This window comes from Scyliorhinus canicula, chromosome 24, assembly GCF_902713615.1.
Source record: "Scyliorhinus canicula chromosome 24, sScyCan1.1, whole genome shotgun sequence".
In the NCBI taxonomy this organism is placed as follows: Eukaryota; Metazoa; Chordata; class Chondrichthyes; order Carcharhiniformes; family Scyliorhinidae; genus Scyliorhinus; species Scyliorhinus canicula.
Genome location: NC_052169.1, coordinates 20,659,569 through 20,681,389, shown reverse-complemented (window position 1 = coordinate 20,681,389; position 21,821 = coordinate 20,659,569). Strand labels below are relative to the sequence as shown.

The window sequence follows — 21,821 nt, the reverse complement described above, 5'->3', positions numbered from 1 at the left end:
GGACCTGTTTAGAGATTATAAAGAGTTAGGATTCAAATTAAAAAACAGGTCCTCAAGGGTCATAATCTCCGGATTACTGCCCGAGCCACGTGCAAATTGGCATAGGGAGGCAAGAATAAGGGAAGTTAACACGTGGCTGAAAGAGTGGTGTGGGAAAGAGGGGTTCCTTTTCATGGGACACTGGCATCAGTTTTGGGACAGGGGGGACCTATACCGTTGGGATGGTCTCCACCTGAACCGAGCTGGGACCAGTGTTCTGGCGAAAAGAGTAAATAGGGTGGTCAATAGGACTTTAAACTAGAGATTGGGGGGGGAAGGGAAAGTCAGGGAACCAAGAGGTGAAGGAATCAGTGGGAAGCGTAGCTGCTTAGGATTACAAAAAATCACGAAAAGACAGAGCTCAGGAGAGGTTACGATAGTCCCCATCTCACAAAATATGACACAGTGTATGGAAAGGCTCAGTAAACCAAGGTCCACCACACTAAGAAAACAAAAAGGGACAGTCAATAGGGAATTAAAGGTGCTATATTTAAATGCCCACAGTGTACGGAACAAGGTAGATGAGCTTGTGGCCCAGATTGTGACTGGCAGGTATGATGTGGTAGGCATCACAGAGACATGGTTGCAGGGGGTTCAGGACTGGCAGTTAAACATCCAGGGATTTACAACCTATCGAAAAGACAGAGAGGTGGGTAGAGGGGGCAGGGTTGCCTTGTTAATTAGAAATGAAATTAAATCAATAGCACTAAACGACATAGGGTCAGACGATGTGGAGTCTGTGTGGGTAGAGTTGAGGAACCACAAAGGCAAAAAAACCATAATAGGAGTTATGTACAGGGCTCCTGACAGTGGTCAGGACCAGGGGCACAAAATGCACCACGAAATAGAAAGGGCATGTCAGAAAGGCAAGGTCACAGTGATCATGGGGGACTTCAATATGCAGGTGGACTGGGTAAATAATGTTGCCAGTGGACCCAAAGAAAGGGAATTCATTGAATGTTTACAGGATGGCTTTTTGGAACAGCTTGTGATGGAGCCCACGAGGGAACAGGCTATTCTGGACTTAGTGTTATGTAATGAGCCAGAATTGATAAAAGATCTTAAAGTAAGGGAACACTTAGGAAGCAGTGATCATAATATGGTAGAATTCAGTCTGCAATTTGAAAGAAGGAAGGTAGAATCAGATGTAAAGGTTTTACAGTTAAATAAAGGTAATTACAGGCGCATGAGGGAGGAACTGACGAAAATCGACTGGAAGCAGAGCCTAGTGGGAAAGACAGTAGAACAGCAATGGCAGGAGTTTCTGGGAGTAATTGAGGACACAGTGCAGAGGTTCATCCCAAAGAAAAGAAAGGTTATCAGAGGGAGGATTAGGCAGCCATGGCTGACAAAGGAAGTCAGGGAATGCATCAAGGCAAAAGAGAGAGCCTATAATGTGGCAAAGAGTAGTGGGAAGTCAGAAGATTGGGAAGGTTACAAAAACAAACAGAGGATAACAAAGAGAGAAATAAGGAAGGAGAGGATCAAATATGAAGGTAGGCTAGCCAGTAACATTAGGAATTATAGTAAAAGTTTCTTTAAATACATTAAAAACAAACGGGAGGCAAAAGTAGACATTGGGCCGCTCCAAAATGACGCTGGTAATCTAGTGATGGGAGACAAGGAAATAGCTGAGGAACTTAATAAGTACTTTGCGTCAGTCTTCACAGTAGAAGACATGAGTAATATCCCAACAATTCAGGAAAGTCAGGGGGCAGAGTTGAATATGGTTGCCATCACAAAGGAGAAGGTGCTAGAGAAACTAAAAGGTCTGAAAATTGATAAATCTCCGGGCCCAGATGGGCTACATCCTAGAGCTCTAAAGGAGATAGCTGAAGAAATAGTGGAGGCGTTAGTTATGATCTTTCAAAAGTCACTGGAATCAGGGAAAGTCCCAGAGGATTGGAAAATCGCTGTTGTAACCCCCCTGTTCAAGAAGGGAACAAGAAAAAAGATGGAAAATTATAGGCCAATTAGCCTAACCTCGGTTGTTGGCAAAATTCTAGAATCCATCGTTAAGGATGAGATTTCTAAATTCTTGGAAGTGCAGGGTCGGATTAGGACAAGTCAGCATGGATTTAGTAAGGGGAGGTCGTGCCTGACAAACCTGTTAGAGTTCTTTGAAGAGATAACAAATAGGTTAGACCAAGGAGAGCCAATGGATGTTATCTATCTTGACTTCCAAAAGGCCTTTGACAAGGTGCCTCACAGGAGACTGCTGAGTAAAATAAGGGCCCATGGTATTCGAGGCAAGGTACTAACATGGATTGACGATTGGCTGTCAGACAGAAGGCAGAGAGTTGGGATAAAAGGTTCTTTTTCGGAATGGCAACCGGTGACAAGTGGTGTCCCGCAGGGTTCAGTGTTGGGGCCACAGCTGTTCTCTTTATATATTAACGATCTAGATGACGGGACTGGGGGCATTCTGGCCAAGTTTGCCGATGATACAAAGATAGGTGGAGGGGCAGGTAGTATTGAGGAGGTGGGGAGGCTGCAGAAAGATTTAGACAGTTTAGGAGAATGGTCCAAGAAGTGGCTGATGAAATTCAACGTGGGCAAGTGCGAGGTCTTGCACTTTGGAAAAAAGAATAGAGGCATGGACTATTTTCTAAACGGTGACAAAATTCATAATGCTAAAGTGCAAAGGGACTTGGGAGTCCTAGTCCAGGATTCTCTAAAGGTAAACTTGCAGGCTGAGTCCGTAATTAAGAAAGCAAATGTAATGTTGTCATTTATCTCAAGAGGCTTGGAATATAAAAGCAGGGATGTACTTCTGAGGCTTTATAAAGCACTAGTTAGGCCCCATTTAGAATACTGTGAGCAATTTTGGGCCCCACACCTCGGGAAGGACATACTGGCACTGGAGCGGGTCCAGCGGAGATTCACACAGATGATCCCAGGGATGGTAGGCCTAACATACGATGAACGTCTGAGGATCGTGGGATTATATTCATTGGAGTTTAGGAGGTTGAGGGGAGATCTAATAGAAACTTACAAGATAATGAATGGCTTGGATAGAATGGACGTAGGGAAGTTGTTTCCATTAGCAGGGGAGACTAGGACGCGGGGGCACAGCCTTAGAATAAAAGGGAGTCACTTTAGAACAGAGATGAGGAGAAATTTCTTCAGCCAGAGAGTGGTAGGTCTGTGGAATTCATTGCCACAGAGGGCGGTGGAGGCCGGGACATTGAGTGTCTTTAAGACAGAAATTGATAAATTCTTGATTTCGCGAGGAATTAAGGGCTATGGGGAGAGAGCGGGTAAATGGAGTTGAAATCAACCATGATTGAATGGTGGAGTGGACTCGATGGGCCGAATGGCCTTACTTCCGCTCCTATGTCTTATGGTCTTATGGTCTTATAATCACCGGTTAAAGAGTTGTGAATTGTCTCAAGCCCAGAATTCTTCCAGTTGGGGAACACTTCAGCAGTCAAGGGCATTCAGCCTCTGATCTCCGGGTAAGCGTTCTCCAAGGTGGCCTTCAGGATGCGCGACAACGCAGAATCACCGAGCAGAAACTTATAGCTAAGTTCCACACACATGAGTACGGCCTCAACCGAGACCTTGGATTCATGGCGCATTACATTCATCCCCCACCATCTGGCCTGGGCTTGCAAAATCCTACCAACTGTCCTGGCTTGAGACAATTCACACCTCTTTAACCTGTGATTATCCCTCTCTCCAGTCGCTCTGCCTGGACCTGTAAAGACTTGATTACCTGCAAATGATCGCATTCAAAGTATTGTCTTGCATCATTGGCTTTGTCTATATGTATGTTTCTGGAACCCACCTCTTCATTCACCCGAGGAAGAAGCTGTGCTCCGAAAGCTAGTGATTCGAAACAAACCTGTTGGACTTCAACCTGGTGTTGTAAGACTTCTCACTGTGCTCACCCCAGTCCAACGCCGGCATCGCCACATCATTTTAAATAGTAGTAATGGCTAGTAGAGGCGGCCATTAGTAAATTTGTTTGGTGCCAGGTCACCCAGTAGAGGAGGCAGCAGGCCACGTACTCTCCATGGCAGGGGTCACTTTTGACCATCTGGTTGGTTGGCTCAAAGCAAGTGTTGGCCATCTCAGGCACACAGCGCCGCTCGTGACCAGCTTTGCCCGCTGTGATAACCGGTACGCAAGTGGGTAATGGCGGCGATAGCAGAGTTAGTGGAAAGTTTGATCAAAGAGATGTATATTTAAAAGGGGAAGAAGCTACATTCTCACAATGATGAGATGAGTGACCAGATAATCTGTTTTTTAGTAATGTCGATTAAGATGGGGAATGATAGCAAGATGGCTTGTCTGGTCCAGAGTGTGGGCTGAGATTGAAGCTGTGACCGAGAGAAGGATAGCAGTATAGAGCTGGCGGAGGTTACTGGAGCTGGGAAGACTCTGTCAACGGGGGTTATGAATTTTACACTTTGGCTGAAGAGCCAATGACGGTTGGCAAGGACGGATGTGAAGGGGCAGTGATTGAAGGGTAAAGAACAAGCGGTGTTGCATTTATATAGCCCCCCTCTCATCCCAAGGATTTCCAAAGCATTTCCGAGCCAATGTTGCTAAAATAAGATTCTCTGGCCTTGACCATGTTGCTGTTGGTGAGAGTTCGCTGAGTGAACTCTCTGGCATTTCCTACCGTACCTCAATGACACTTGAGGTCTCCCAATTGGCTGTAAATCATTTTGGGATGGCCTGAGGTCTTGAAAGGCGCTATATAAATGCAGCTCTTCCTCGACCGATTGCAGCAGAATTTAATGCTGGTTCTCATGATGAGTTTCATTGAAGCGATGTGGGAGGAGTGGGATTTCACAGGCTCTTTATTCGTCTTACTTGCCTGTTCCATTATTGCAGTACCTCAACATGATTCGGACTTGTGAGGGCTACAATCAGATCGTTTTCCCGCACTGTCGGTGTGACTCTCGAAGGAAGGGGCATGTGATGGCGGCCATTAGCATTCAGCACTTTAAACTCCACGCTTGCACAGAGGATGGACAGCTGGAGGTATGTGCCATCCCTAACTGGGCCGGTTCTGTGCGCTCATTTTGTAGTGTCCTGCTGCTCTGAGTCATGTGACATAGTGACATAGAATTTACAGTGCAGAAGGAGGCCATTCAGCCCATCCAGTCTCCATCGGCTCTTGGAAAGAGCACCCTACCCAAGCCCATACCTCCACCCTATCCCCATAACCCAGTAAACCCACCTAACACTAAGGGCAATTTGGACACTAAGGGCAATTTAGCATGGCCAATCCACCTAACCTGCACATCTTTGGACTGTGGGAGGAAACCGGAGCACCCAGAGGAAACCCACGCACACACGGGGAGAACGTGCAGACTCCGCACAGAGTCGCGACCTAAAATCTTCTACAGTGAATAGGATTCAGGTTGTGATCCAACGCAGTTTGTAGAATGTACAGAACGTTGTTGTTCAGCTCGCCATGCCTTTTATCTTTCACGGGATGTCAGCCGCGCTGTCTGGACCAACATTTGTTGCCCATCCCTAATTGCACTTGAAGTGTGGCTGGGCCATTTCGGAGGGCAGTGATGAGTCAACCATATTGCCGTGGGTCTGGAGTCACATGTCGGCCAGACCAGGTAAGGACGGCAGATTTCCTTCCCTAAAGGACATCAGTGAACCAAATGGGTTTTGACAATCAATAGTTTCAGGGTCACTATTCCTGAGATTGGCTTTCAATTCCAGATTTATTCATTGAATTTAAATTCCATCAACTGCCGCGATGAGGTTTGAATCCTTGTTCCCAGAGTATGAGCCTGGGCCTCTGGATTACTAGTCCAGTGACATTGACCCCTTTTTTTTTTAAATTTAGAGTGCCCAATTAATTTCTTCCAATTAAGGGGCAATTTAGCGTGGCCAATCCACCTAGCCTGCACATCTTTGGGTCGTGGGGGCGAAACCCACGCAGACACGGGGAGAATGTGCAAACTCCACACGGACAGTGACCCAGAGCCGGGATCGAACCTGGGACCTCGGTGCCAGGAGGCTGCAGTGCGAACCACTGCGCCACCGTGCTGCCCTCGACATTGACCCCGTTTACCTGGCACTACACACTGGCATTTTATTTCTATATCGATTACATCCCACTGGTTTCCATCTACCCAAACCATTGTGGGATGATATAGCACCAAACAGTCCACTTGACCATAATGTCTGCACAAATGCTTCTCCACGAGTCCCACCAAATCTTAATTCCACTCCGAGTTTGCAAATAGCTTGTTTCACTTTTAAAAATTATTTGGTTTGTGACAGAATTCAACATTCCAATCAAAATTTGCACAAATAATAATAATCTTTATTGTCACAAGTAGGCTTACATTAACACTGCAATGAAGTTACTGTGAAAAGCCCCTAGTCGCCATACTCCGGCGCATGTTCGGGTACGCAGAGGGAGAATTCAGAATGTCCAAATTATCTAACATCACATCTTTTGGGACTTGTGGGAGGAAACTGGAGCACCCGGAGGAAATCCACGCATGACGTGCAGACTCCGCACAGTGACCCAAGCCGGGAATCGAACCTGGGACCCTGGAGCGTGCTGCCCTTAGGTCGTCTTTGAACATCCCTTCTGATCTTCAATTTGTTCTGCCTTGTGGAGGAACTTTTTTCTTTAATCATTGATGGGATGTGGGTGTTGCTGGCTGGGCCAGCATTTGTTACCCATCAACGGAGGCTGAGGGAGGACCTGATTGAGGTCTACAAAATTATGAGGGGTATGGACAGGGTGCATAGCAACAAGCTTTTTCCAAGAGTGGGGGTGTCAGTTACAAGGGGTCACGATTTCAAGGTGAGAAGGGAAATGTTTAAGGGAGATGTGAGTGGAAACTTTTTTTACGCAGAGGGTGGTGGATGCCTGGAACGCTTTGCCAGCTGTGGTGGTAGAGGCGGGCACGATAGCATCATTTAGGCAGCATCTAGACAGGTATCTGAATGGGCGGGAACAGAGGAAAGGAGATCCTTGGAAAATAGGCGACAGGTTTAGATAAAGGATCTGGATCGGCGCAGGCTGGGAGGGCCGAAGGGCCTGTTCCTGTGCTGTAATTTTCTTTGTTTTTGTATCCCTGAGGGCATTTAAGAGTCGAGCACATCGCTGTGGGTTTGGAGTCACATGTAGGCCAGACCAGGTGATAACAACAGATTTCCTTCTCTGAAGGACATCAGTGAACCAGATGGGATTTTATGACGATGGAAAATGGTTTTATTGAATTCAAATTCCACCATCTGCTGTGGTGGGATTCGAACCCGGGTCCCCAGAGCATTACCCTGGGTCTCTGGATTATTAGTCTAGCGACTACACCCCCATCTCCCCTATGTTAACCATGGACTTGCCATCCACAAAGTAACCTCCATCAGGTCGACCTTTAACCTCCTGCGGACAGTATCTGGGTTGTAAAGAGATGGTTTGAACCGTCCTCCGCTGCCCGAACAAAGTCAGTCCATCCTTTCTTGTGTTGTGTTTTTTCTATTGTGTGATAAAGTTGCTGCAATGCTCTCTGTTTTCCTTTTAAACAAAAAGAACCAGGTAATCATGTTTGAGTGGGACGAGATGCACCAGTGGGACATGGATGAAGAGGGAATGGCGTTCTGTTTTGAATACATCCGCGGGGAAAAGAAACCGCGTTGGGTCAAAATCTTCACTCCTTACGTGAGTAACTCTGCTGCGCGTTTCGAGACTGACGGCGCTTCGTGCTGATTGGACAAGCCAGCCCTGTTGCCATTAGCCACACACACCCGCACGTGCGCACGCGCACGGCTCCTTCCCTCATTGGGGGCTCAAGTGGAGTCTGTCGTGGCCCAGTCAGTGAGGCTCTCAGCTGAGGGAGAAGGTTGTGACTTTTAAGTCCCAATTTGGGCACCAAATCTGGGCTCCGGTGGCAGTACTGAGGGGTGCCACACTGCCCGAGGTGCTGACTTTCGGATGAGACGTCAAACCTGTCCGCCCCCTCGGGTATACATGAAAGATCCCATGACGCGATTTGAAGAAGAGCAGGAGAGTTCTCCCCATTGTCTTGGCTGATTTTTATCGTTGACTGACATCACTTAAAAAGAAATAAGAAATTGAGGTTATTATAGCACTTCGGGAGATATCAAATATAAATGCAAGTTGCGGCATGGTGGCACTGTGGTTAGCACTGCTGCCTCACAGCACCAGGGACCCGGGTGTGATTCCAACCGTGGGTGGTTGGAGTCTGCACGTTCTCCCTGTGTCTGTGTGGGTTTCCTCCGGTTTCCTCTCACAGTCCAAAGATGTGCAGGTTGGGTGGATTGACTGCTATATTTAGAATTTTTTTTTTAGAACAGTACAGCACAGAACAGGCCCTTCGGCCCTCGATGCTGTGCCAAGCAATGATCACCCTACTCAAACTCACGTATCCATCCTATACTCGTAACCCAACAACTCCCCCTTAACCTTACTTTTTAGGACACTACGGGCAATTTAGCAATCCCCCCATTAACCTTACACTACGGGCAATTTAGCATGGCCAATCCACCTAACCCGCACATCTTTGGACTGTGGGAGGAAACCGGAGCACCCGGAGGAAACCCACGCACACACTGGGAGGACGTGCAGACTCCACACAGACAGTGACCCAGCCGGGAATCGAACCTGGGACCCTGGAGCTGTGAAGCATTGATGCTAACCACCATGCTACCGTGAGGCCCCAAAGTTTGCCCCTTAGTGCCCAAGGGATGTGCAGGTTAGGTGGATTCGTCATTCCAAATCGCCCCTTTAATGTCCAAAAGGCTAGGTGGGGTAACAGGGATTGGGTGGGGATGTAGGCCGAGGTAGGCTGCAGATTCAATGGGCCAAATGGCCTCCTTCTGCACTGTATGGATTCTAAGAATTGCTAAGAATCACCGCACAGAAAGTGACTGTTTCTGATTAGTTTCTCCGTAGCCCTGTACAATTCCTCTTTTTTCTTTTTCTTTTTCCTTAAAAGTTTAGAGTACCAAATGTTTTTGACAATTTAACATGGTCAATCCACCTACCCTGTACGTCTTTGTTTTCTGGGGGTGAGACCCACGCAGACACAGGGGCAATGTGCAAACTCCACACGGACAGTGACCGGGATCGAACCCGGGTCCTCAGCGCCGTGAGGCAGCAGTGCTAACCACTGTGCCACCTTGCTGCCACTTGATGCTTGATCATTTTTTCAAGTGATTCTCCAATTCCTTTTTAGTGTCACTATTAAATAGTATTTGCTCTTCTTCTGGTGACGTGTTCCGCACTCCTCCAGCAATACTAGCTGATGCCGTGCTGCTGATTTGCTCGAAACAAGCAGGAGGCCAGCGAGAGTTCTCGGGCATGCAACCCAGGCGCTGAACTGTTGGTTATTAAGCCGCTTGTGCTTGTGGTCTACCTCAGGGTGGCTTGAGGCTGGCTTGGGAGGTATCCCCTTTCCTTCACTGCCTCATTGAGCACACAACCATGCCACATTAAACCACATAAACAGCATCTGCACTTTTCATTGCCAGCCGACTGCCTTGGGAACGTCCTGTTCATGTGACGTTTGTGTTTTCTTTTCTTTTGCAGTTTAACTACATGCATGAATGTTTTGAGCGTGTTCTGTGTGAGCTGCGATGGAGGAAAGAGGTAAGGGAGATCCGGGGTGAGGGGGGGGGTGGAATCTTGTGTGTCTGAACAGATTATTCCTTAGCTCTGGTCACGTGCATGAAGAAGACGTCAGCCTTATGGAAAGCCATTTGCAGACCGGCTGCAGACAGCTGTCTAACTGAGATTTTCATCTAGGCTCAGAGGGATTTGAAATTCTGGCTGAGGCAAAATTGAGAATAAATATTGTTTCTGCTTTGACTCAAGGCTGATATTCCTTGTACCGATTAAACATCTGTTGCCCCCTTCAGCCATTGCTTGGTAATGGGGGGTTTTTTATGAGGTGGTCTCAAGCAGTAAACATTGACTTTTCACCAATAGGAAAAAAGCCTTTTTTTTTTCTGATCCCAACTGCAGTTCCCATCTTGCCTGGCGATCCAATATCCTGGAATGTTGAGCTGTCAATCCTGCCCCCCTCTCAACCATGTCTCAGTGACAGCAATGGCATCATGCCCCCATGTTTTAATTTGTGCCCTTAACTCATCTGCCTTGTTTGTCAGACTCCTTGCATTAAAATTAATACCATCCAATCTTGCCAAACTCCCTCGTGATTTAACTGGTTCAGACATTCTATGCCTTCCTGGCTCGCTTGATGTCTGTTCAAATTTTCCCCCTGCTGAACCTCCACTCGGGACCCCAGCCCCCTGCCAAGTTGGTTCAAATCCCCCCCCAAGAGCATGAGCAAACCTCCCTGTTCAAAATTGTGTTTTGAAATTTCCCTGCTATGTTCCTGCCTATTCCAGCAGCCCAAGTCCTGTTAAAGTCTGGGACCATCTTCCCCATTGTTTGCAACAGGTTTCATGTCCTTTTCACATTTTGAAATTGTGGCTTACAACCCAAATTCAAGTGAATGTGTTTCCAAAATAGCTCCTGATCTGGGATGTGAATAAAGGACACCATAGCCCCCTGAGTGTCGTAGGCTGCTCTTCCCCCTTTTATTTGGAGAGAGACCTGACTACTGGTGATTTAACCCGAGGGTCACCACACCACGGGCGAGGGGTGCGGTTGAGAAAGCAGGGTCCATACCTTCCTTCCTTCACCATGACTGTTCTGTCTCTCTGCCAGTTTTGTAGCCATGCTGGGACTGACCTTGGACTTGGGTTTTGCTATTATATGTTGCTTTATCAAACACCTTTGGAAAGTCTCACGTTGACATGTCCGTCCTTGGCCTGTTGCAGTGGAACCCAACGCAAACTCTGGAGGAACAGCAGCATCTCTTCCGATTTAGGCACGTTGCAGCCGTCCAGACTTAACATTGACTTCAACGATTTCAGATTGTGCACTCTGTCCTCCACCTTCACCCCATTTTTAATTCTATCAATTTATTTTCATTTGTTCCGTCTATCTGTTTTCCCCTCACCATCGTTTCCCCCCTTGCCCCGCCCGACTGGGCCATCTGTTCCCTGTTCCAGGTTGTCCTTTGACTCGCTACTTACCCCTGTTATGCCATTGACACATTCTGATCAGCCTTAATCACCCTTCTTAGCCTTGATCATCCCCATTACATTCCCCGTGTCTTTTTGTCAACACCAGCTTTGTCTATCTCCACCTATCGCTGGCCTTCTATCCAGCTCCACATCTCTCTCCCTCTTTCTCTCGCTCTCGCCCCACAACAGTATAAATATTCTTTGTCAAAGTTCTCTCCAGATTTGATAGAGTCATCCAGACTCGAAATGTTAGCTTTTTTCTCTCTCCACAGGAAAGTCCATGCGCGCTTTCATCACACTGTCGCTGTTCCTATCTGTTACTACCAAGAAATAGTCGAATATGATTTACCCATCCGAATCTCTTGCTCCTCCTTGTCAACTGGCTTTCGATTCGTCCTTGCTGCTCACATTAAACTAGCTGACCTGTAACCACCCACCCCCATCGGCCTGCAAAGTCCCCTCCCTCCTGGCTGCTGATTTTAGACTGGCCTGTAAAATCTCCCCCGCCACTGACGGTGTCAGGTTTATCCTTTTCGACTGTTTTGAAGAATGTGCGACATTTTTAATCTCTCTCTCTGTCTATCTGCCTTCGCTCTAAGCCCTCTCCCACCCTGTCTCTGTCTCTCCCACAGATGGAAGAAGCTGGCAATGATGAAGACAATAGGAATAGCACCAGCCACATGGTACGGGCATGGCGAATGGAGGAGCGCGTACAAATGCTTTGATATCGCTGGTGAGGCTGGCGCGTGTGTCCCAGAGTTGTCCAGTTACAGACCTGCCCTGTAACAGCATGCCTGAGGTTTTCCTGAAGTGCAGCGTCATTGAATCAGTCACCCCTCCCTACCAGCTGCCAACATTAACGTCACTAAATTACTCAATATCCTGTCCGCTGTGGTGAAGTCTTTTCAAACTATCCAACGGGGAAGGTTTCTCCGTTTCGGAAGAGACACTCCTCTCTAATCGAGTGGGGGAGTTTGAGGGGCAATCTAATCGTTTAGTGTCAGAATGATTTGATAGGTTAGATTCACAGGTAAACCATGTCCCCGACAGAGAATCCAGGACAATGGGGGATCCATTTTAAAATTGGAGCCAGCGTTCGAGAGTGAAGTCAGGTTGCACTTTTCCGCAAAGGCTGGTAGAAACCTGGAATTGTCTCCCAATTCCCAATGGCTGTGGATCCTGGGAGTCATTGGAAGCAATCAAGACTGAGCAGAATGGATTTTTATTTGTGAATGAGGGTATTGAGGCAACCTCCCATTGAGAATTTCTTATTGCTCGAGGTTTGATTGGTGCTGTCCCTTTGCAGGGGGTGCTCGCGGACTGAATGGCCTCCCATTACTAAATGCAGCTTTGCAGCATTTTGAGATGCGGCTGATGTCCGGCTGACCCGAGATTGCTGCTCTGTCAGATTTCTTTCATGATGTGGAGATGCCGGCGTTGGACTGGGGTGGACACAGTAAGAAGTCTTGCAACACCAGGTTAAAGTCCAACAGGTTTGTTTTGAATCACTAGCTTTCGGAGCACAGCTCCTTCCTCAGGTTCACCTGAGCTGTGCTCCGAAAGCTCATGTTTGAAACAAACCTGTTGGACTTTAACCTGGTGTTGTAAGACTTATTAACGATTTCTTTCAGTAAGGAAGCTGGCACAGTGGCGGGGTGGCACAGTGACAAAGTGGTCAGCCCTGCTGTCTCTCGGCGCCAGCGACCCAGCTTTGATTTTGGCCTCTGGTGACTGTGTGGAGATTGCACGTTCTCCCCGAGTCATCCAGACTTGAAACTGCAGCTCCCTTATCTCTCTCCACAGACGCTGTCAGACCTGCTGAGATTGTCCAGCGTTTTCTGTTTTTGCAAGCAATTTTGGTGTTTGGAGGTGATAAGAGAGTGTTTCCCTTTCAGTAAATGGAAGCCACCTGCTACAGCCGCAGTGCGCAAAGTACCTGCTTAACCGTAGTGAGGGTAATTGTACAGAGTTGCACTTGAACAAGGTAACATTTCCAAAGGTATCTAATCAAATATATTCCCACTGAATTGGGTTCATGGTCGTGTTAGTTCATTCTGCCTGTAAGTTTTATTCTTGTGTCCGGGATCCCCACACTGACAGCATAAACTAGTATTCACTTCCCTGTCTTGTGCACTGGACTCTATTTTCACATTGAAGCCACAACCTTGCAAAATTAAGCCTGTTGTCCTTCATATTGAAGCTTTGTGTGGTGTCAGCTCCCAGCTTGATCCCTTAATCTGTTAATTCTCTGACTCCTGCATATAAGATGTGATTATATAGCTAAGGTGACCTGATCGTATACGTTGATCATAATGTGCCTGACCACAGCTAGATAGATGTTTGTCGATGTGGACAAGACTCTTCAGGAGAATTGGGTTGTGTTTTGTTTTTTTAAATCACCATTGTCTTGTAATTTCTCTGATTGTAAATCTTCAAAATGAAAAGGTAAGATACACAGGTAACATCGTAGTGTTTCAGTGCTGACATTTTGAGAGGGGTTTTATTTTATCTCCGCAGTGAGGAATTTCTGTTTGATCGTCCAGTGTATGAATAGGTCACCTGAGCAGGCTAACCATTCCAATGGTTCTCAGTATAGAGTCATAGATGTTTACAGCGTGGAAACAGGATCTTCAGCCTAACGTGTCCATGCCGCCCACTTTCTATCACTAAGAAGGGCAGGACTGTGGCGCAGTGGTTAGCATTGCTTCCTCACGGCGCCGAGGCCCCAGGTTCGAATCCCGGCCCTGGGTCACTGTCCGTGTGGAGTTTGCACATTCTCCCCAGGTCTGTGTGAGTTTCACCCCCACAACACAAAGATGTGCAGGGTAGGTGGATTGGCCATGCTAAATTGCCCCTTAATTGGAAAAAATTAATTGGATATAAAAAGAAAAAGAAGTTTATATCACTAAGCTGGTCCCACTTGCCCGCATTTGGCCCATATCCCTCTATACCCACCTTACCCAACTGTCTAAATGCTTTTTAAAAGATAAAATTGTACCCATCTCTACAACCAGAGGCGGCAGCTCGTTCCACACACTCACCACCCTCTGTGTGAAAAGAATTGCTCCTCTGGACCCTTTTGTATCTCCCCTCTCACCTTAAACCTCTGCCCTCTAGTTCTAGACTCCTCTACCTTTGGGAAAAGATGTTGACTATCTACCTTATCGATGCTCCTCACTATTTTATAGACCTCTATATCACCCCTAAGCCTCCTACGCTCCAGGGAAAAAAGTCGCAGCCTCTCCTTATAACTCAAACCATTAAGTCCCAGCAACATCCTAGTAAATCTCTTCTGCACTCTTTCTAGTTTAATAATATCCTTTCTATAATAGGGTGACCAGAACTGAACACAGTATTCCAAGGGTGGCCGTACTAATGCCTTGTACAACTTCACCAAGACGCCCTAACTCCTGTATTCGATATTCTGACCAATGAAACCTAGCATACTGAATGCCGCCTTCACCACCCTGTCCATTTATGATTCGTATAATCTGACTGGACTGGGCGACAAACCGCAATGATGGCCATGTTTAACGTTTGTTAATTCCATCTGAGCATCTGGAGGAAGGTTACTGTCTTCCTTCCCAGAAAATCCCCATCTCACCACAACCAATCTGGCAGCGATCCAGTGCCACGTCTGGCTTGCTTGCGTTTAGGAGATTGGGTTTAGAGTCTGAGTTTAGTTCCTCTGAGGCTTTGAAATCAAAACCCAGGAGTTCAGTTCAAACCCAAACGCCTCACCTAATCCAAATTCAACCGGCCTTCCGTTACATGGGGTAGCATAGTGGTTAGCACAGTTGTTTCACAGCTCCCGGGTCCCAGGTTCAATTCCCGGCTTGGGTCACTGTCTGTGCAGAGTCTGCACGTTCTCCCTGTGTGTGCGTGGGTTTCCTCCGGGTGCTCCGGTTTCCTCCCACAGTCCAAAGACGTGCAGGTTAGGTGGATTGGCCATGCTAAATTGCCCTTAGTGTGCAAAAAAAAAAAACGTTAGCTGGGGTTACAGGGATAGGATGGAGGCCTGGGCTTATGTAACTTGCTCTTTCAAAGAGCCGGTGCAGACTCGATTGGCCGAATGGCCTCCTTCTCACTGTAAATTCTATGATTCTGTTCTTTGAGGTGCTCAGGTTTTTGGGTTGGTTGAGGAATATTACCAGTTTTGTTTGCAACGTCCTCCAGTGAAATGACTTCACCATTCGGGCTGCCAAATAGAACTTCCCCAATTGGTGAGGCACCTTGCTGCACATTGTCCTGTCCCCTCTGGATGATTTGGCACTTTCAATGGTGAGTGTGGGGAGGAGTTGCTGAGTTATTGGTTTGAATGTAGGTTCCGCGATCTCCATGTGTTTGTTTTGAATTGTGCTGTGCCGGTTTTACCATCGAAAAGCCCGTATGATTCCGCAGAGAATCACTCTGCGTCTCTGGGCATCAGAGTTTCTCATTCACGTTCACCCCATTAATATGGATTCTCCTTTTTTTTTCTCCAAACTTTTTGTTTTCCAGAATATTTTTCATGCGGCCGCAGCAAGGGGCCCTCGAGGCTCCCTGTCCTGAGGGGAGACCTTATTCTCTGTAGCATCTCAGCACCTTAGCATGAAAATTGAAGCAATTGGACCTTTGGCATTGGGGATGAAGGAGGCATGGAACAGCCCGCACCTTTCCTCAATGTAGCTGTGACATCAAAACAGTCTTCAAGTAGTCCATTCGTCATTTCATCACATCTTTCACTGTTGTAATGTTTCCACTCGTAGCCGCCTCTGTGAGTGATCAAGGAGTAACATGTTTATTGGACAGTGCCGGACGCTGAGACAGGATCTTCCTAATCAGAAGGGAAGTGGCCACAGCATGTGGCTAATAGAATGCAGGAGGCCAGAGCTTACCAGTCCTGAATTGTTAGCCTGGGGCCAGTGGGTGAAAGGGCGTGAGCACTGTATCTAGGACGAGCTCTTCGTTTCCAACCTAATGACTAGACCGTGTACACTAGTAGCTAATTGCAGAGTATTAAAGAGTCAGGATCCCTGCTCGTTATTTGGGGAGCTTCAGTCTCCAAACTGACTGGATATTGCGTAGAGCGTGTTTTTGGCACTGGATCCCAGAATCCGATCATTTTGACAACTTATCAACATCTGAAAATCGAGTTTCCAAGTGTATGTCCTCCCTTTGTTCAAATCTGACAGCAGGGTAGTAAAGAGCCCACCGATTGCCAGCATGCAGCATGTACAGTATTGCAATTCAGTAATATACAATAAGGATATTGGAGGAAACGTCTGGGCACAGAGGGAGCCTTTTCCTTAAGACCCTACTGAAAAAAAAACCCTTTGGTTTTGTTTTGTATTGAAAAGCAGTAGAGACGTTTTGTATGAAGAGCCATCGTGCTGTTAAGACAGCACGGACGCCCATTTAGAAGTGTCTGGGGCTCTTCTGTTTTTGGGTTCTTTAAGCTGGGGGCTAAGTATTAGACCATCCAGTAACTCATTGCTACTGATCTCTCCAAAGCTGTATAGGAAATATCTACTTTTGACACGTGCTGTGACAGTGAAATGAATTGACGAGGCATGGGGGGTGGGGGGGGAAGATGGAGAAACCTTCAGTGTTCAATATGTGGCCAGATTTGTAATTAACCCTTTTTGAGTTCATGATACTTTTTCCCTGTTCTTTGGGGACTGGTTCAGGCCAGTTGCTTGGACTGTAAAATGGTCCATATACACTACTTAAGAAACTACTTCCAATGCCCTTTATGTTGTGCACTGTTTCTGAAATAAGCAGTTACGCAACCTCAGCATCCTGCTTAATAACACAGCTATACTCTGTTATAGGTTAGTCACCAGTCGTCAGCGTTGGACGTTGTGGGGTTTGTGTTCCTTGCTGGCAGTGATGTTGCTCTGTGCAAAGTTCATCTTGTACTTTAGGAAGCAGGGGATTTAATTGAATCATAGGGTGCAAAAGCCTTTTGGGATAGTTTTTAACCAGTTCCCAGGCGACCTTTTTTTTTCTACCGAGGCTTCCTCACAATTCACCAGCTGGGGTGAGGAGTGCAGAATGCTAAACTGGCCAGTGTAAGTGAAGGGGTGTAAACTGATGGTGTGACATCTCAAAGCTTTAAATGGGAATATCTCCTTTGCACAGGGGTCAGCCTTGCAGCATTTGGGGACGGATGGATCAGTTTGAAAGTCAACTTTCTGAGCACGGCCCTCGTAATGAGGTCTGATGACAGATTTGTTGCGCCAGGATCCAAAAGTCCTTTTGCAGATAACCGGGAGACTGTGTATTTGTATTATGTTCAATATGGGCCTGTATGCAGGCAGGAGGAGGACACACTACTTACCAGAGGCTGACTGTGGAGGGGAAGCAATTGTTTTTGTATAAAAAAAAATCCTAGTCTTCTCAAAATTACCATGTAATTTCTTGAAAGCATCAGTGTTAAAGCTGCAATGTAATTATTTATAGATACATAATTAAAGGTGGCGACTGGTTTGTGTAAAATGGCTGTCATTGTCATTGAGTCAATTTACTTCCGTTGTCCTCTCAGAAATGAAGGATTTGGGTTCAATAAGATCTCACCTGTGAGCCGTATTATTCGATGGTGATCTCTGCGCCAACACCATGGTTTCTTTCTGCACCGTGACTCTTCTCTGCTTCTAGGAGGCAAAGTGTAGGGGCGGGGAAGGGAGGATTTCCCCCTTCAGACTTTGCAAAGGAAAATTATTCTTATTTCTAGTTGAAAACCAGGAAGAATCCAAGTAACGGGCGGTGTATGCTCCGAAAACAAGCGCGTCACCAACTCCTGACCATGGGGGGGAGGGGGAGGAGAAATGAAGGGGAGCGAATCGTTTCTGAAGCCTCGTTGGCTCCAAGATGCTTGGCGAGAGGAGTTTGAACTCGAGCTGCTTGCTGAATGGCCCAACTTGGTCAGACGTATCTGCTCCACAGAACTGCCGATGTGAGACTAGCCACAGTGGGTCACTGGATGGAACCTTGAGGGTTAGACTGGGATTACTTTTGTGTTGCTTCAGCCACGAGTTGCAAGGTGATCCCCATTGGACAGGGTGACCAGCAGCGGGAAGGTGCCAAGGTCTTGAAAGGGGCAGCTTTAATACGTCAGGTTTACACCCTTCCTTCCACACTTTAATCATTTTTAGTTCCAATATGACAGAATTGTAATGGTGCAGAAGTTGGCCATTCAGTCCATCCTGTCGGCATCAGCTCCCCAAGTGAGCGTTTCCCCAAATGTTTCATTTAAACAGAACGTCTGGAACTCATCAGTAGTTTGGGGTTGAGGGAATCGAGCCGACTGATGGGTTTGTGGGCAAATTCAGATGCTCAGCGAAAATTAAAAATGCGGATTCATTATTTTGTTTTGGGATCACTTGTTAACCTCTGCAGACCCCTACGGGTTGGAGAGGAGGTGTACGGAATCTTGCATAAACCTGAATCCTCGTCAGCTGGTGGTGGTATCTTTAAGTGGTTGGTGCTTGTAACTTTGGGCGGTGTCAGTTTCATCCCAAGTGTCTGTTCATTTTCTAATCACTGCCATTTCTCATTCTAATCCGTGAGCAGCCTGGAGGAGTTTATGTCAGTTGCAGTAATGTAATGTGTGATGTAACATTCTTCTAAATAAATGAAAACGTGTGCATTTCCGCCACTTTCCCTGGTCACTTCTCGACTAAAAGTAACTTCCCCCGGTTGCTGGCTAACGTTTTGGGTGAAGCAATTTGTAATTCCCACAAAGTGGATCCCTAGAAACGTCAGCCAGAGACCTGGGTCTTTAACACATCCTCGAGGCTCTTACTTATCTGTAGGGTGGGAGGATATGGGGTAACTTTCCCTATTTGATAAAGATACTAGCCACGGGTAACGTGTGTTGCATCCAGGGCAGTTTGGGACATTACTGTGGAGTAATATCGTATTTGCCGCCACATTATGACTTTCTAATCTTGTGCACACACAGCATCTTTACAGTGGTGTAACCATTTGCTGTACCTCACCCGGAATAGTCTGTTGTCTGTAACATCCCGGCGCACTAACCATCTTCTGATCCCATCAGTTGGCCATTCAACAGCGACCATGAAAATCTGCAACCTCCTTCCCGTCTGAATGTCTGGGCACAACAAGTTCTTGTACATGCCCAATCCTTTATCCACTGAACAGATTTACAACAGTGGGCTGTTTGTGGTCTCGGCATTTGGTCAACCTACACCCTCCAATTTATTAGAAGAACTTTGTCTCTAGCCACTGAAGCTTAAATCATGGTGAACGAGCTAATGTGCTATAAATTCTCTCCCGCTATTGCGCTTTTAATCCCTGGCTGAATTTTAAATGATCTCGCGCTGTGGCTTGTTCTCTGTATGTTCCCGTTAACAAATCCCACCTCATTTCCTGGATAATCGGTGACCCCCTGTCATTCCTTGCCAGACAGTTGTATTTCTTGTTGACTTTACCGGAGTGTTCACTTTGTGCTTTTTGGGGGTGTTCTTCGCCGCACTCTCGGCACTAAATGCTGGTTTTCAAAAAACATGAGTACCCAATTATTTGTTTTTCCAATGAAGGGGCAATTTAGCGTGGCCAATCCACCCTCCCTGCACATCTTTGGGCTGTGGGGGTGAGACCCACGCAGACACGGGGAGAATGTGCAAACTCCACATGGACAGTGGGCCTGGGTCAAACCCAAGGACTCGACGCGTGAGGCAGTAGTGCTAACCACTGCGCCACCATGCTGCCCTCGGCACCAAATGTTTTACGCTGTTTCCCAATTAAGTGGCTCATTTAGGACTCTTGTTGTAAGTGGCTGTTCTGTTTTGTTACCTTGGTGATGCTTCCAAAAATGTGCCTTCCTCTTGTTTCATTTGTTTTTTGTCAAATAAATGACCATTTTGCTTCTGTTTTGAAAAGGTAGCAATACCAACTCTGTTGGGCCCGTTGTTCTGTTGGCCTCAATGACTTTATCCAGTAACAAATTCACTAGGAACACATTTTCTACATGAACTGACTTCATTCATTCAAAGTTGCACAGACAGCTGATGTTAGTTACAACAAAACTCGGATTTTTGGACAATCCCACAGCAGCACATTCTATTTATTCCAGTGATGTGTACGTCTGCTGTACGGAACCTAGTTTCTCTGCATTGATTTCCATATCTCTGTGGCTGGATGCAGCCCTGAATACACAAGTTAAATGTAAATGAGGAAACGCTGTACTCCACAGTTAATTTAATTATTTTTATGTAGCCACAGAGCAGAGATCCCTCAACAGACACTGTACTTGTTGATGCATCTGCCCATATAGTATACCAAACAGTTTTTTTCCTTGTTATAGGAATGTGTGATTAGTGTAAATTGACTCCTTGCAATAGGGAATTTGAATCACAGTGAGATGCTGCTGCTTTGAAATTAGGGACGTAGGCGTTTGGCAAGTGTCTAAAAAGACAATAGCAAAAATTCAAGATTGAATAATGCAAAAAAAAAAAGAAGCTTTAATTCCATTAATAATTCTGAACAGTATTTGAAATTACTGATTTTAAAAAATGCCTGGAAAGTACAGTGTGTAAGTTACATCAAACTGAAGGGGAGGTCTATCGGTGTGTGCACTTTTTTTCCTGAGCTGGACTAAGAGAAGGACTGCCCTTTTATTTGCTCTGATAATTGAGGTGTGTTGGTTATACAGTCAGTTATGGAACAGTGCAAGGGTTGGTTTTGCTTCAGCCCCACATCTGATTGTGTTGCAACTCTCCTGGCCAAAGTTTACCCTCTGCAAACGTAACACAAAACTCTGCTATCCATATTCTAGCTCCGATCAAGTCCAATCAGATCTCATCCCTGTGCTTGCTGACTTGCATTGGCTCCCACTCACCTTCGTGTTCAAATCTGTCCCTGTAACCTCCAGGAACTCGGGCTCTTGGGTGTCACCTCTTTGCCCTAAGCTGCCTTGGACCCCAAGCTCTGGCATTCCCTTATGGAACCTCTCCAACCAAACCAAACTGACTAAGCATTTTTCTCATTTGTCTGTGTTAATTGACTGCCCACAGATGCAGCTTGACGCCTCTTACTACATGTAAACTGTTGGATAAATACCAAGTGTTGCTGCAGTTGAGGCACTAGCATTCAAAACCTGCAAGTAACTTGATTGTAAATCACACTCTGGGTACAAACAGTCAGGATGTGTAAGAAATTATATCTTTTTATACAGAGAGTAATGACATTAGTATTTTGGGTTGATTATTTCATTAACTAATTTGCCGCGCAATCTGCTTAAGTTTAAGTATCAGTGTTGATCATACATGAGTTCCTCCGTCTACTCCCAGAGATCAGAAGATGAGCAGTAGGGAACGGATTTGGAACGGAGTGAAGGAAAGCTGAATTTGGAAGTCGGTGATGGGGAGAGTTTTGGTTGCCAGAGGTTGTTCGAGGAGATCACACCTGCAGAGAGAATAAAGCAAACCTTAAGGGAAGGAGCACGTAATCAGTGTCTGAGAAACATTAAAAATTCAAGATCTGAGACAGGAATCATCAATTTCACCACCTGGACTGAAAGGATGTGAGCTAATTCTGTAATAGAATAAAACAAGTTCACTTAATCTGAGACACGCTGCTCTGAAAAATGCAACAAGTTGGGAGTCAGAATGAGGTGACAGTCATTCCTGTGACAAAAAATTCCATTGTGATTAAGCCTCAGTTTTCTCGTCTTTCACAGAGCTGCTGTGACAGTAAGAGCAGGGCCAGATGCAGCAATGCAGGACTTG

At 46.3% G+C, this 21,821-nt stretch overlaps 2 protein-coding genes across 3 annotated transcripts in view; one reads left to right on the top strand and one right to left on the bottom strand.

Annotated features, from left to right (window-relative positions):
* LOC119956909 (sorting nexin-27-like) overlaps positions 1-17,572 on the top strand; it is a 139,726-nt gene extending 122,154 nt beyond the window's left edge. Inside the window, exons 9-13 of one of the 2 annotated variants that reach the window (XM_038784469.1) lie at positions 4,885-5,034; positions 7,565-7,693; positions 9,584-9,643; positions 11,721-11,771; positions 15,589-17,572. In XM_038784469.1, coding sequence (XP_038640397.1) covers positions 4,885-5,034; positions 7,565-7,693; positions 9,584-9,643; positions 11,721-11,771; positions 15,589-15,639 — 441 coding nt within the window. In that variant the 3' untranslated portion in view covers positions 15,640-17,572. Of the gene's footprint in view, positions 1-4,884; positions 5,035-7,564; positions 7,694-9,583; positions 9,644-11,720; positions 11,822-15,588 lie in introns of both variants that reach the window. The other variant, XM_038784470.1, reaches the window with a different exon arrangement.
* A 2,482-nt stretch (positions 17,573-20,054) lies between these two features.
* The window catches only part of man2c1 (mannosidase, alpha, class 2C, member 1), a 101,088-nt gene continuing 99,321 nt past the window's right edge, over positions 20,055-21,821 (bottom strand). The window contains exon 26 of the mRNA XM_038784467.1: positions 20,055-21,498. Within this exon, the coding sequence (XP_038640395.1) occupies positions 21,387-21,498 (112 nt within the window). The 3' untranslated portion in view covers positions 20,055-21,386. The remainder of the gene's footprint in view (positions 21,499-21,821) is intronic.